Raw genomic sequence first — 13,536 nt, 5'->3', positions numbered from 1 at the left:
TTCCTCCCCCCAGTGGATGTTCAGGTGCCAGGACAGCAGCTTTGTGAAAGGAAACAGGATGGCACGGGCGGAGCAGGCTGCCCGGCCTGTATTCAGGCTTATTCAGAGCATCTGAGACGGCTCTTCTCTCCCTGGCTGAATTTCAAGTAGTTGAACAATTTCCCCTGAACCAGATGGTCTGAGCAGTCAGCCTGTGAGAGGTGAGATTTAGAGGCATTCCTTGGACCCGACAGGGCCCCTCCCTGTGCCATATCCTGGTCTTTGCCAGTGGCTGAGGCCCGTTGGCAGCCGGGTTCCACCTTGACCCTCTGCACATCCTCTCCTGCCCCAGGATGCCAGGTTAGCGGGAGGGGGAGCTGCCCTGCCCCCCACAACCTGCCAGATGCACAGGCTCAGGCCCCCGTCAACTCACGGAGCTCCCTGCAGCCGTGTGACCATCTTTCCCAGTGGTGACTTGAAGAAGGTATCTCCTCCTTGAGAAAACCCAGGTTCCCGACCACAGAATCTCCAGGGCTGGAAGGGGAACTTCAGGAGCACAAGGCCCCTCCCCCTGGTGGACTTGGTGGAAATGCAAAACCTGTGGGACCCCATGCCTGGTCCCCTGCCTGACAGGCCACGTTTGGCCACTTCATAGATAACGTGGTCCCTCAGGGCGGGCGGGGACTGGAGACATGCCCTCTGAGCCAGTTAAAGAGCTCAAATCTGGGCCAGCTCCCTGTGTAGCTCCTGGCTTGCCCTGTGACCCTGGCAAGCCCTTGCTGCCCTCTGGGCCTCAGTTTTCCCAAATACACTCTGGGAAATGAGCTTGGACACCTGCAAAGCCCTGCCTATTCTCTGCCCGCATGCAGGGTGGGCCCCGGTACCCACCGCCTATCTCCCCCACCCCCTGACTCCCCTACCCCCCTGCCTGTGGAAGAATGAGCACTAAGAGGTCAAGTTCACGGCCAGGATGGGGCCTCAGACCCTTAGCTCTTCTTGGTAGAGCTGCTGATCAGGGTCTGGGTCCATAGGTCACATAGGGGCACACCTCAGGCTTTCCAGTGACCAGCTCGGGGACCTCAGGCCAGCTTCTTCCCCCACCCCCATTTATTTGGCTGCACCGGGTCTTAGTGTAGCATTCTTTGCCAGATGCAGATCTTTTTTTGAGGCATGCATTATCTTTAGCTGTGGCATGTAGGAACTAGTTCCCCAACCAGGAATCAAACCTGGGCCCCCTGCATTGGCACCTCGGGGTGAGGAAAGTCCCTCACATCAGTTTCTCTGTAAGGCTCAGTGGCTGACATTAGGTGGAAGTTGTAAGGAGTCAGAATTGGAACTCAAGTCAGCCAAATGCCCATTTTTTCCCACTACTAACCGGTCACTGTTTATCAGTGTGGGGATGAACTCCCTGTCTCAGGGAGTATCAGGTGAGAGCCTGGGGCAGGATATTGCAGAAGACAATGTCTAAAAGTCCTCTTACTTGGGAGACTCTGCTATCTCGCTCCAAAACCACTTTGACAGAGTCATGAGGATTCTGCGACCCAAGAGCCTACACTGAGCTCTGCTCGTGTGAGCGGGGCTGAGAGCGCAGCAGATCTGGCTTTGAATCCCGGCTCCTCCTCCCCTCTGACCTTGGGCAGCTGACTTACCCTCCCTGAAGCCCCAGCTTTTCCTCTATAAAAGGGGTCAGCGGCAGAACCGACCTCTTTGGATGGCTGTGGGGATACACTTCCTCTGCCAGCACTGCCCATGGTAAGCACCTGGAAGGGCAGTGGTGCGTAGCGAGTGCTGGGCACATGTTCACTCCCTTTTCATCCCTTATTCACAAGAACTGTGATTGGCTGGATTTTCTATCCCCTGGGGCTCCTACCCGCCAAAATAGAAGCCCAGCCTGGCTGGGAGGCAGCCCCAGCTGTGACTGCAAACCTGTTCCTGGGGAGTGGCTACACAGGAACGGATTTGTGGCTCTGAAACCTGGACCTGCCTCCCGTGTTCAGTGTTGCCCTGGGGAAGGAAGGGGCAGGTTTGGGGCACCCGCAGGACATAGGATGAGCTGCAGAGAGGCCCAGAGCAGTGTTAGGCTCCCCTCTCCCTGCACAGGGGTACTGGGGAGGGGGGGTTGGCTGGGGCCCCTCTACTTTCTCCTCTCCCCAGACAAGAAAGCTTGGTCCTATTTCCCCCAGCCAACCCCAGGTGCCCCCAGGGGATAGCAGTGCCTCCCAGGTAAGAGGGATTTTAGATATTGTCTCCTGGGACACCGTGCCCTGGCCCTGACTTGCATACCCCCTGTGATGGGGAACTCACCCCCCCACTGATAAATAGAGACAGGTAGTGGTGGAAAAAAATGGGCATCCAGCTGACTTAGAGTCACATGCTGGTTCCTCCACCTACTATCAGGGCTGCCACAGGCTATTTCCGTATATGTCAAATGAGGAAAATAGCTTTCATTATGATTGCTGCTGCTGTTGATGCTATTATTATTATTATAGATCTCATAACTTTTCTCACAGAGAGACTTTGATTTCCAGAGTAAAGAGGGTGCTATGTGATTCAGGCCAAGCTATCAACACCTCTGGGCTTCCACTGTGTTCCTAGAGCTGCCCCTTTCCAGGAAGGTTTATGCTCAGGTAGAAACAGAGGTCGGGGCTCGTCTCTGGAGGACCCAGAGGCCTGTCATCAGCTCAGCCTCTGTCCCAAGTCTCAGGACCTGGGATGCCCCGCATCTCCATCTATCTCCATCTCTACCAGGTCCTGTCTATGAATCAGGGGTGTTAAGTCCAACAGGTGGTCTGACAATATCCACCTGAGAGTGAGGTGCAGAGAAAGGGGCTTCCCTGGGGTCACACAGCAAGCCAGCAGCAACACCAGAACTTTCACCCACACCCTCTAATCAAACCTCATCTTGAAACCATGAACATTCGCAGCCTGATATAAGCTGCCTGTACTAAGGAGGGGCCTGAATCCAGATTGCCCACGCCAGCCATTGCTCTGCGCCCCTGCCCTTAGGGAGCCTGCAGCCCCTTTTGGCAAGATCAGATCTTCTGAGAACTTAACTATATGCCAGATGCTGAGCTGCCCGTGTGTATTACTTCCTGCCTTGAGGGAGCGATTTCTTATTCCCATTTCAGAGATGGTACAACTGAGGCTCAGTCAGGAGCTGTTAATCTCCCCTAGACACAGTATTTCCTAAGCAGCACTGTGCCTGGTGCTGGACCCCTGGTGGTTCTGGGCGGAGGCCTGAGGCACCAGGAGCAAAGACTCCCAGCCACGTGGTCTCCTGGCCCAGGTTGATTCCATCTGTGAGCACTATTTAAGGCTGCGACGTGGAGTTGAAACATGGGGAGCCCCAAGTAGCTGATAAATGGAATGATAACTTTTTCTGGTTCCATTATTAATTGAAAATATCCCTGTCCAGTATTTAAATGATTTCTCAGTTTTCTCATCCCTCATACCCCCTCCCCTGAGATGCCTCCCTGGCCCCTTTTGTGGCTGGTCTCTATACCCCCAGACTAGGGTGGGCCAGCCTCCTTCACAGCCTCCTCCTCCTTGTCTTCCCAACCTCCAACACACCCTTTCTGGCCCCTATAGGACGAACACTACAGTGTTCTCCATGGGGGACCCCAGGGCACCCTCATCTGTGTTCCTAAGGGAGGCCCATAGAACCTTGCAGGAAATATCAGCTGCTTATATGCTAAGGGACCATAAACAAATTCCCTCCCTTGCAGGGCCTCAGTGTTCCCATCTGTGCAGTAAAGGGGAAGGAGAGAGTCTGCCTGCCCCCAGGGGCCTCCCAGTTCTCAAAAGACCAGACATCCTGTCTCAAGGGTCAGATTTGAGCCCAAGGCTCCAGCCACAGCTGCCCTGTGCCTGCCCCTCCTCATGTGAGCTGGGCCAGAGTAGCTGCTCATCTGGCTGGAGAGGGGGCAGCTCCACACATCCGACCATGTGGAGACCCTCCCCAGGGCGTCCTCTGTCAGGTTCCCCCGAGGACTGTGGTCCACAAGCTGCTTCAACCCCACGTGTGCTCTGGGAAGAGCAGGGGACAGAGTCTGAAGACCTGGCCGCCGGGACATGGCCACATGTCTCTTGGCTCTGCCCTCAGTTTCCAAATCTGTGAAATGGGTTGGCTGGCTGATTCCACCCCACCGCCACCCCCCTGCCCCCGCTCTTCCCCCTCCAAGGTTTCTTTAAACAGGATTTAAATTTACCACCAGGCCCACTCCAGAACGGTAGGGTCTCTGACTGCGTCCACCTACTCCAAGCCCTCTGCAGAGCCGTGTTAGCAGGCACATTGCTCTGGCTGACCCACCTGCGGGTGGGGAGTGTGTGGGAGGCAGAGAGGAGGAGGGAACCCCTGCTTGTGCAGGGAAGAACTCAAGGCTCTGGTCAGCCCCGCCCTCCTGGTTCCCAGCCCAAGGGAGACCCCTGCTGTCCACTGTGAAAGCCCCTTTTTCCTATTCCAGGGACCCCGAGGACCAGACGGACCAGCTGGGGAGCAGGGGTCTAAGGGCCTGAAGGTACTGACCCCCACCCTCTTCCTCTTGTCTCCTGACCTAGGGTGCTGGGTCAGGAATCCAGGCTCGCCGCCTCCTCTGTAACAGGCCCTTTGGGGACAGCAGGGCATCCCTGAGAGGCTGCAGGGCATGCTCCTGAGAGCTCATCTGGCCACCCTTCCTGGGGATGGCATGCCCCCAGCATGGGGGCAGGGAAGGGAGAATGAGCCATCGGACTGAGAGAGACAGAGAGCACGTGAGTGAGAGAGACAGAGGAGACAAGAATGAGAGAGGGGGGCGGAATCAGGCCTGGCCCCTGATTCCCCAAGCCCTTCCAGAATCCCTGATTGCTGAGATGGCTTCCGCCCCCATCGGGATGCAGGGGTCCGTTGTTCTTGACCCACAGCTCCTGGCCACTGGCCATCCACTCCCCCGAGTTTGCCCACCTGCACGCTGGGGAGGTGGGTGTATGTGGTGACCCCCGAGGCTCTTTCTATCTCCCATGGAAGCAAGAGTCCCTTCAGGGAAGAGTCCTCCCCAGCACCCACTGCCCCCCTCATGCTTGGCTTCCTGCAGGGCCCACCAGGACCACAGGGCAGACTGGGCCAGCCCGGGCAGCAGGTATGTGAGGCCGAAGCTGCCAGCCCCTCGCCCCGCTCCCTGTTCTGTGATACGTGCTTCTAACAGCCAACGTGTGCTTCCAGGGCGTGGCTGGCGAGCGAGGGCACTTGGGCACACGAGGCTTTCCTGTAAGTAGCACCGCCGGTTTGTCTCTCTGTGGGACTTGGCGGGGAGGAAATAGCCCCATTAGCCACCTTTCTCATCCTGCTGTGGAAATCCCGAAGGTTCTAGCTGCCCACTCCCGCCCTGAAGACCCTCCAGCCTGTCTGTTCCCCTCTGGGACTCAGGCTCCCATGTGTCACGTGGCAGGACCCTTATTCAATACGACAGCTTGACTGAGACCTAGGGGCCAGGCAGGGCGGAGAAGGCCAGTGAGGGACTGAGGTCAGCTTACTTTGTCCCTGCAGGGCCTCCCGGGTCCTTCCGGTCCCCCAGGTGCCAAGGGCCTCCCAGGAGAACCGGTAAGTGCCCATTCCCTCACTCTTTGCATCTTTGACCCTGGCAGGCTGGTCTCAGCTGCGTCCTCACCTGCCAGATGGTGGGGGGTGGTGTTGTCCTGTGATGAGACCGCGAGTCGGGTTAGAGAGGGGCGGTGCGGGGCTCTACCGCCCCCATGGATAGGCCTCGGGTCAGGGAGAGAACCCTGGCTGGGAAAGTTCAGGGCTCTAGATTGGGTCTACCTCCCTTGCCTTCTAGCCTCAGTTTTCTTGCAAGTAAGGTGGGAATAATGGTTACTCACTTGTTCTGTGGTGAGGATGAAATAAGGAAGCGTGTAGAGAGTGCTTAGCACAGTGCAAAGTGGAGGGCGCAGCGTCCTTCAGGTCTGCGAAGGAGAGAGGGCAGGGTGCGGGTAAACCGACATGCTGTCCGGGCCCTGCAGAGTCCAGCATGGCTGGTGTGGCCACAGCTGGACCTTGGGGAAGGTGGGCTGAGGTCACAGGGGCCAGTCACCCAGAGCCAAGGATGGAGTTAAGTTCTTTGTCCCAGAGGCAACAGGAAGCTGTTGAGGGGACAGAAACAGGGGACCTTTTAGGAGATCTCCCTGAAAGGGGAGGTATACCCTGTGTTGAGGAGCCCCATGAAGAGGCTGTGGCTGTACTGATGGTGATGAAGAGAGCGCCGTCTTGGGGCTTGGGAGGAGGGATCCGGGGGACAGGGGAAGGACTGGAGATCGAGCAGCCCACATCTGGAAGCTTGGGCAGATGCCCTTTGGAACAGTGGGTGGGCGAAACGGCATTCCAGGCCAAGGGCACAGAGTGAGTGAGGCTCGGGAGCCCGCCTGGAGGCTTCTGAGTAGGGGAGGCCGCCCTTTGGAGATGCCTAGGAGAGGGTGCCGGTGGACAGGCTGGGGGTGATGCTGGATGCAGGTGAGGAGGGAGCTTGGGACCAGGGTCCTCAGTGAAGCGGGGGTGGGGGTGAGACCCGCAGAGTCCCGGGCTCCATGGTCCTCTCCCTCACCTGTCCCTCCAGACTGCACTACCAAGCCTCAGACCCCAAAGAGGGCCCAGGCTGGCTTCTCCCGACTGTCTATGTGTCTGTCTATCTTCCAGGGCCCTCAGGGACCCCAGGGGCCAATTGGCCCTCCTGGAGAGATGGGACCCAAGGTGAGTGCCGGAGGCCCTTGTTCACCCCATGGTCTGGCTGGGGAGGAAGCAGCCCTTCCTGGCCCTTCTCCTCGGGGCTCCCTGTCCTGTGTCCTGCAGGCACTGGTGGGGAGGTGACCTGGCAGAGAAGGCAGATCCACGGTGAGGCCAGAGGGGGTGGGGTTGGGCTCCCCAGCCCAGGGGCAGTGGGTGGGATGCTGGCATGCCAGGACCCTCATGGGGGTTGGCAGTGCCTCTTTTTCGGCACCCTGGAGAGCAGCAATACCCCTCATCCTGACCCTGCTGGGACTTCACCCTGACACAGAGGTTTGACTACTGAACCAGTCCTCCTAAGGCCTTGCAGCAAGGAGCTTGAAAGGGGTCTCAGGCACCCCTGCCTTCTCCAGGGGAGAAAACTGAGCCCTAGGTTTTATGCAGGGGCTGTGGCCATGCTAATGATGATAACCTGGGGATCTCTCCCACCCTTGTCATCCTGGCTGCAGAGAGAAGGAAGGGCTGGAATCCCTCAGCCCTGAGTGTAGCATCTGTTGGCTCCCTCCCCTGTTGTTATGTGAATCATGAAATTTTCCTCTCCACGCTTGCCAAGGGCTCCTACTGTGGTCTACCACACTCGTGGGGAGGGCGAAGGCTCCAGCAGCCTCTGGGTAGCCCCAAGGCTCCGCAGTCTGGGCCCAACCACCACCCCCCTGCCCTTGCCTAGACCCAGTTCTAAGCTCCCAAAGGCTGCAGCCTGCGCCCAGCTCTGGGTCTCTCAGGGTGTGTGACCTCGGGCATGTCCCTTGCCCTCTCTGAGCCTGCCTCAGTTATCTCCTCCCTTGGCAACCAGGGAAACCAGGGACCAGCTCTTGCTCTAGGATGGACCGATGGCATTTTTTTTTTTTTTTTTTTGCAGGGACCACCAGGTGCAGTGGGAGAACCGGGCCTTCCTGGGGAAGCTGGCATGAAGGTAAGAGGGGGATGAAAGAAGAGAAAAATAACTTGCTGAAACCAACTCCCAGCTGGCGGCCACGTCCTCTCCGTGGAAGAGAAACGAGCCTTTCTTGTGCCTGGGATAATGGGTTCTCTGTGCTCCTGGCTGGGGAGTAGGGCCTGGCCATGGCCACAGCAGATGGTCTAGCCGGCCTTGAGCCCCCGTCGCTGCCCAACCCCCCGTCTGGCAGTGTTTTCTCTGGCACCTGCCCCATGCCGGGCCGGCCGGACCTCCTGGCCTCCCGCGATAGCATCTGCATTTCAACACCAGTGCCCCTCATTACCTGCGGGGAAACAGGAGCCCATTGATCCCTGAGCTCTGGGGAGACCCCATCGCTGCTCTGCTGTTGGAAGAGTACCTGCTCCCTGTGCAGGACTAGGAGGCCTGGAACCTTCAGTCTTGACTTAGTTTCAGAATCTTTTGCTGGAATAATGCAAGAAACTACCCCATGTATAAAACAGATAGAAATGGGATGGTTCTGGTTGGGGCCGGGCTGGGGACTCAGAGCTCCGCCTCCTCCTTGTGCCTGCAGACACCAGCAGGGAGAGAGTGTAGCTTGGAAACCTCCAGATGAGAAAGACCCTTCTGGGGGTCTTTTGGAGGAGGTGGGGGACGTTTAGGGCTTCCCAGGTGAGTCACTGGTGAAGAATCCGCCTGCCAGTAGACACAGGAGACTCGGGTTTGATCCCTGGGTTGGGAAAATCCCCTGGAGGAGGAAATGGCAACCCACTCCAGTATTCCTGCCTGGAGAATCCCACGGACAGAGGATCCTGGCAGGCTGTAGTCTATGGGATTGTCAAGAGGCAGATACGACTGAGTGACTCAGCTCACATGCATGCACAAGGGACATTTGCTCTGGTTCATTTAGGGCCTCTTCCTCATTTGGGTTGCTCTCAGGGCTCTCAGGGGGTGGGTAAAGGTGATCAGCCTCAGAGTTGCCATCTCTGCATCTGATACTCCCTGGAGCCAAACTAACTGCTTGGATTTGGATCCTAAAGCTGTCGCTTAGTAGCTTCGTGAGCTCAGGCTGGTTACTTAACCAGTAGTCGCTGTCTCCTCATTTGTAAAAGCAGACCCCTTCCCTGGCAGGGCTGTTCTGACAATTAGCTGTGTGAAATAAAAAAGCACTGAAATAGGACTGTGTACGTCTGAGCTCAGCTGTGATCGTGTGGTAGTGGTGGTCCTGAACGTGCTCAGGGGTTACTGGGGACAGGGGCTCTGGTTGGCATTTCACACTTTCTCTCTAGTCCTGGAGAAGAAAGAACTTCCTTGGCCCCACCCGTGCTTCCCCCATATTAGAACTGATGAGAACAAGAAGGTGGGGTGAGAGCTGGGGCTGGTCCTATCCTCCTACCCATGGACTTGTGTTTGGCTTCTCCTAGGGTGACCTTGGGCCTCTGGGCATCCCTGGGGAGCAGGGCCTCATTGGGCAGCGGGTAAGTCAAAGCAAATTGATTCTCCCTGGAAAGTCCCCCTCCCTATCCCCCCTGGTATTTGGTGGAGGGAGGGTCTTTACTCAGCTTCCCTGAGCCTCAGTTTCCTCAGCTGTACAAACAGATCATGAATTTCTACAGCCTCATCCAGCCTGCCTCCTGGCAGGCCAGCATTTCTGCAATGCAGAGGTGCTCTGCAGAGAAAAGCATTCAGTGGTCAAAATGTTTGAGATTCTGCATACTCAGTGTTCCCTCTTACAGGTTAGTGGGAGCATTTTCAAGGCTCTGAGAAGGCCTGCAACCAAGAAATTAGGGGTTCTTTTTGTGGGGATCCAGAATCTCCAAACTTATTTGACCTCCAAGTGTTTTTATTGACAAACACCTATTATCACCCTGTTCCATGGAAAGTTGCGTGGAAGGTTATCTCTCCTTTTACCAAAATAAACCCACAGAGCTTGGCTTCCTTTGAGAAGCTTTGGGACATCTCTGCACCCACCTGTCTATGTCTTGTGCTTGAATTATAAGGTCCCTGCCTAGATGTGGACTCTGGGGTGCTATGAGGGATAGAGAGCAAGCATCCTCTAGCACCTTATGGATGGGGAAGATGGGGCCCAGGAGTGAGGGAGAGTTAGTGTGGAGGGCTTGGTTAATGCAGGCACCAAGCACCCAATCCAGTTTCTCTTTTGTCCCTTTTTCCAGTGCCTCCTATTACTCCCTGCCTAAAGTTAAGAGGCTCCACAAACTGGGCTAAGATGTAAAATGAGGGGAGAAGCCCTCAGGGCACTAGAGGATGAGTGTGGAGCTTGAAGCCTTCAGATGGCAGTCTTGTCTGTCAATGAAAATTGAGCAGTATAGTTTCTTGGAGTGCCGTGTTAAGCAGGATCCTGAGGCTCCACCTGGGCTCACTAGGAAAGAGCATGACGTGCACTCACTTGATGCCCACTGTGTGCCAGGCACTTCACAGCAGTGAGTAACAGAAGGCCCTGTCCTCATGAAGCCTCATTCTAGTAGATTGATTAGTGATGTCTGCCATGGACCCAAGAGGAATGGCTAGTAGGTTGACTAGTGATGCCTGCCATGGACACAACAAGGAGGGAATCTACCCCCCTGTCCCGTCTGTGCCATCCCTGTATTTGATGACTTCCGAGGCCCCTTTCAGCTCAGATGCTGACAGCTATGAACAAGCAGAGGGAGACACAAACTTGGTTTCACAGCCTGTTAGAGACCTGAGACATCCAGAAGCATCTCTGGAGCTAGAAAGGCAAGCAGGGAACCTGGCTGAAGGTCAGATGGGGATTCAGGGGCTTGGTATCATTCCCAAACTTTTCTGGCAAGAAAGTCTGAGAAATGGCCTTACTTTCCTCATCTGAAAAATGGGATCCACCAAGGTGTTTTCTGAGGGCTCACTCCAAATTCCCAGAAGAATATATCTAACAGCTACCATCTATGGGATACTTATACTGGCTCTCATAGGAACCCTTAAAGGAAGTGTATCAGCCCATTTTCAGATGAGGAAACAGACACCCATGGGGGCTAAGGAGGTTGCTTATGGCCAGACCATCATGAATGGGAAGCCCAGTGGGGGCATCAAGGTCTGACATCAAAGCCTGTTCAACCAGTAGGCTTCACTACCACCCCAGTCCAACCAGCCCACCTGGACACAGGACCAGTACTTTCTCTCCTGGGTAGCCCTTGCCCCACCCCCACCCTGCACACAGAACAGGTTGTGGCTTGGGGGTCTGCTCCACTGCTTACTTACTGTGCCAGGCATTCTAGGGCACTACTAGAGGAGATCAGGGGATGGGGTCTTGCTCTAGTGCAGGGGAGGAAATAAAATCACACTGGAACCCCCTCCCCAGTAATGTCTCCTCGTCTTTCCCACCACCCTTTCCAGGGAGAGCCAGGCCTCGAGGGTGACAGTGGTCCTGCAGGGCCTGACGGGCTGAAGGTAAGTGTCCTTCTGGTGCACAGTCTGGGGGAGAGGGAATATTCTGGAACTGCCTTCTGCCTCTGGCCCCACTGCCCTCTTCCATCCAATACCCAGGTATTCCCCCAGAAGCACTGTGTTCTCATAAACTGCGAGATCAGTCCTCCAGCTTCTAGGGAGCACAGGCTGTGTAGGAGTGAGCCCTGCCCAGCGCCCGCTCCCTACCCTGCTCATGGACTGGGGACTAACCCCACCTTCTACTCCTCACTGCCGTCTTTCTCCTCAAAACTGCAGCTGCTCTTGGCTCAAGGTGGTATCAGGCCAGCAGCTTTGATATCTGTTATCTTCCAGACATCTTAAAAGATCAGAAGAGTAATCACCACCCATGACTCATAGCCACTATTTCCGGAGGACTAGTCACAGACTATCAGGGACTACACTAAGCCTTTTGTATGCATCACTTAGATCAGTGGTGTGGGGTAAGCCCTGTCTTTGGATGAGGAAACTGAGACTCAGGTTAAGCAGCTGGTCCAAGGACACAGGCTAGTAACTGGCACAGGCAAGGCCTGAGACTCGGCTACCTCTCTGCACCATGCCCCCATTCTAAAGGTGAAGAGACTGGGGCTCAGGCTGAGGTGTATGCACCCAGAGTGAGTGAAAATCCAAAATTCAACCCCCCAGCTCGTTGGCACCAAAGCATGTGGGCCCATCTCAGCCCTGCTGCTGAGATTCATCTGTCAGCCACAGATGCTGGGGCCTTAAGAAGGTGCTAGGGCTGCCCCAAACCCCAGGGCAGGTGGGCATCGCTCTCTTGACTTTGCAGCCCCCACCCCTGACCTAGCCCTGAACTGTTGTTAGGTGGGTTTTCCCAGGGCTGACCTGTCCCAGCCCAGGCTTCCAAGTGTCACATCCCAGGATTCCCTCGGTCACCGCTGATTCTCCTATGACCTCAGATAAGCACCCCTTCTCTGGGCCTGCACTGCCCTGTCCCCAGGATGCCTAGGTGACAGGCCCCTGGCTGGCTCCCCAGCTGCTTGCCTTTTGCTCACAAGGTTGAGAGCGCCCCCTGTCTGCCATCCGTCTGCCTTCTCTCACCTCCAGCCCTGCTCCATCCTAGGGTCTGGCTCCAGAGACCCAGAGCAACGGATGGCCTCTCCACACTCTTTGACAAGTGCTTGCATGAATCATGATGATGCTGATGAGCATTCTAGCTAAAATGCTTTGTACACTCAGTACACTTGCGTCACCTGCCTTCAGAGCTTTAGATGAATTAACCCATTTAATTCTCCCAGCAACGCTCTAGGCTGGATTCATTACCGCCTCCATGTGACAGATGAGGAAAGCAAGGAATGGTGTGTGGGGGCCTCCTTCACCTCTGGGCAGCCGCCTTACATCTCCTTGGAATCTTTGCTGAGGTGGGGTGGGAGGGGATCTTCCAGGTTTGGGCACCTCACAGTCATTCCTGCTCACTGGTGATGGCTCCTGGGCCCTACTGCTTCCTCTTCCACTCCCTCCAAAGCCAGTTCTACCTCGGGCTGGAGTAGCTGTGCAGCTCTGTGGTGTCTGAGCTTCCCTGGTGGCTCAGATGGGAAAGAATCTGCCTGCAATGCAGGAGACCCTTGTTCAGTTTCTGGGTTGGGAAGATCCCCTGGAGAAGAGGATGGCTACACACTCCAGTACTCTCGTTTGGAGAATCCCATGGACAGAGGAGCCTGACGGGCTACAGTCCATGGGTTGCAAAGAGTCAGACACAGCCGAAGCAACTTAGCACACATGCACAGTGTCTCCCTGGGCCTTGCATGAATCCAGGAGAGAATCTATTTCCTTTACGGTGTTTGTCCAAGCATCACCTTCATGGTGAAAACAGCCTCTCAGACATGCACAGCACTTTATCGTTTATGCTGATTATCTCTTTTGAGTTTGCTGATGACCAACTGATGGTGGCAACCATGACAGGGATTCCTGCTAATAGCGCACGTTTATCCAGCGCTTGGGCACCAGATGCTATGCTAAGCTATTTACATGGATTATCTCCTTCACTCCCCACAGTAACCCTTTGGTGCTTGTTTTGCAAATGAGGAAACTTGCCCAAGTCAACAGCTGTTGAGATCTGAATCCAGTATCGGGGGAGGAGGTATTATGCCCTGAGCAGAGAACCTTGGAGTGAGAAGAACCAGAACCCAGGGTCTTATCTGTGCTCTGCTGTGAGCTCACGTGTGGCATTAGGAAGTCTCTACCTCTCTCTAGGCCTCAGTTTCCCCACCTGTAAATATCGAGGGTTGAGCTGGGCAACTTGTAAAGGTTTTTCTGAGCACTGACAGATGTCCTGGATTCTGGGACCCTAGTTCTTTACCCCCGGAGCCCTTTCTGCATGGGATCCACTGCTGGGTGTGTGGGAACCCAGGCTCTGGGGGTCTGGGTAGGTCTTGGAGCCAGTTCGCCTGCAGGGCCCAGGCTAGGGCCCCTCGCAGAAAGCCAGCCCAGCCACCTGGAACAGGCTGCCCGCCTC

The 13,536-nt window shown here is 55.8% G+C and overlaps 1 protein-coding gene across 4 annotated transcripts in view; it reads left to right on the top strand.

Annotated features, from left to right (window-relative positions):
- The window catches only part of COL27A1 (collagen type XXVII alpha 1 chain), a 151,306-nt gene that overhangs the window by 100,413 nt on the left and 37,357 nt on the right, over nt 1–13,536 (top strand). For all 4 annotated transcript variants that reach the window (XM_069573854.1, XM_069573855.1, XM_069573853.1 and 1 more), the window contains 8 exons: nt 4,443–4,496; nt 5,049–5,093; nt 5,177–5,221; nt 5,501–5,554; nt 6,644–6,697; nt 7,590–7,643; nt 9,050–9,103; nt 10,995–11,048. In XM_069573854.1, the coding sequence (XP_069429955.1) occupies nt 4,443–4,496; nt 5,049–5,093; nt 5,177–5,221; nt 5,501–5,554; nt 6,644–6,697; nt 7,590–7,643; nt 9,050–9,103; nt 10,995–11,048 (414 nt within the window). The remainder of the gene's footprint in view (nt 1–4,442; nt 4,497–5,048; nt 5,094–5,176; nt 5,222–5,500; nt 5,555–6,643; nt 6,698–7,589; nt 7,644–9,049; nt 9,104–10,994; nt 11,049–13,536) is intronic.

The sequence above is a fragment of the Ovis canadensis genome, chromosome 2, assembly GCF_042477335.2.
Source record: "Ovis canadensis isolate MfBH-ARS-UI-01 breed Bighorn chromosome 2, ARS-UI_OviCan_v2, whole genome shotgun sequence".
NCBI classification, from domain to species: Eukaryota; Metazoa; Chordata; class Mammalia; order Artiodactyla; family Bovidae; genus Ovis; species Ovis canadensis.
Note: the sequence above shows the minus strand (reverse complement) of the source record. Positions and strands in the feature narration are given on the sequence as shown.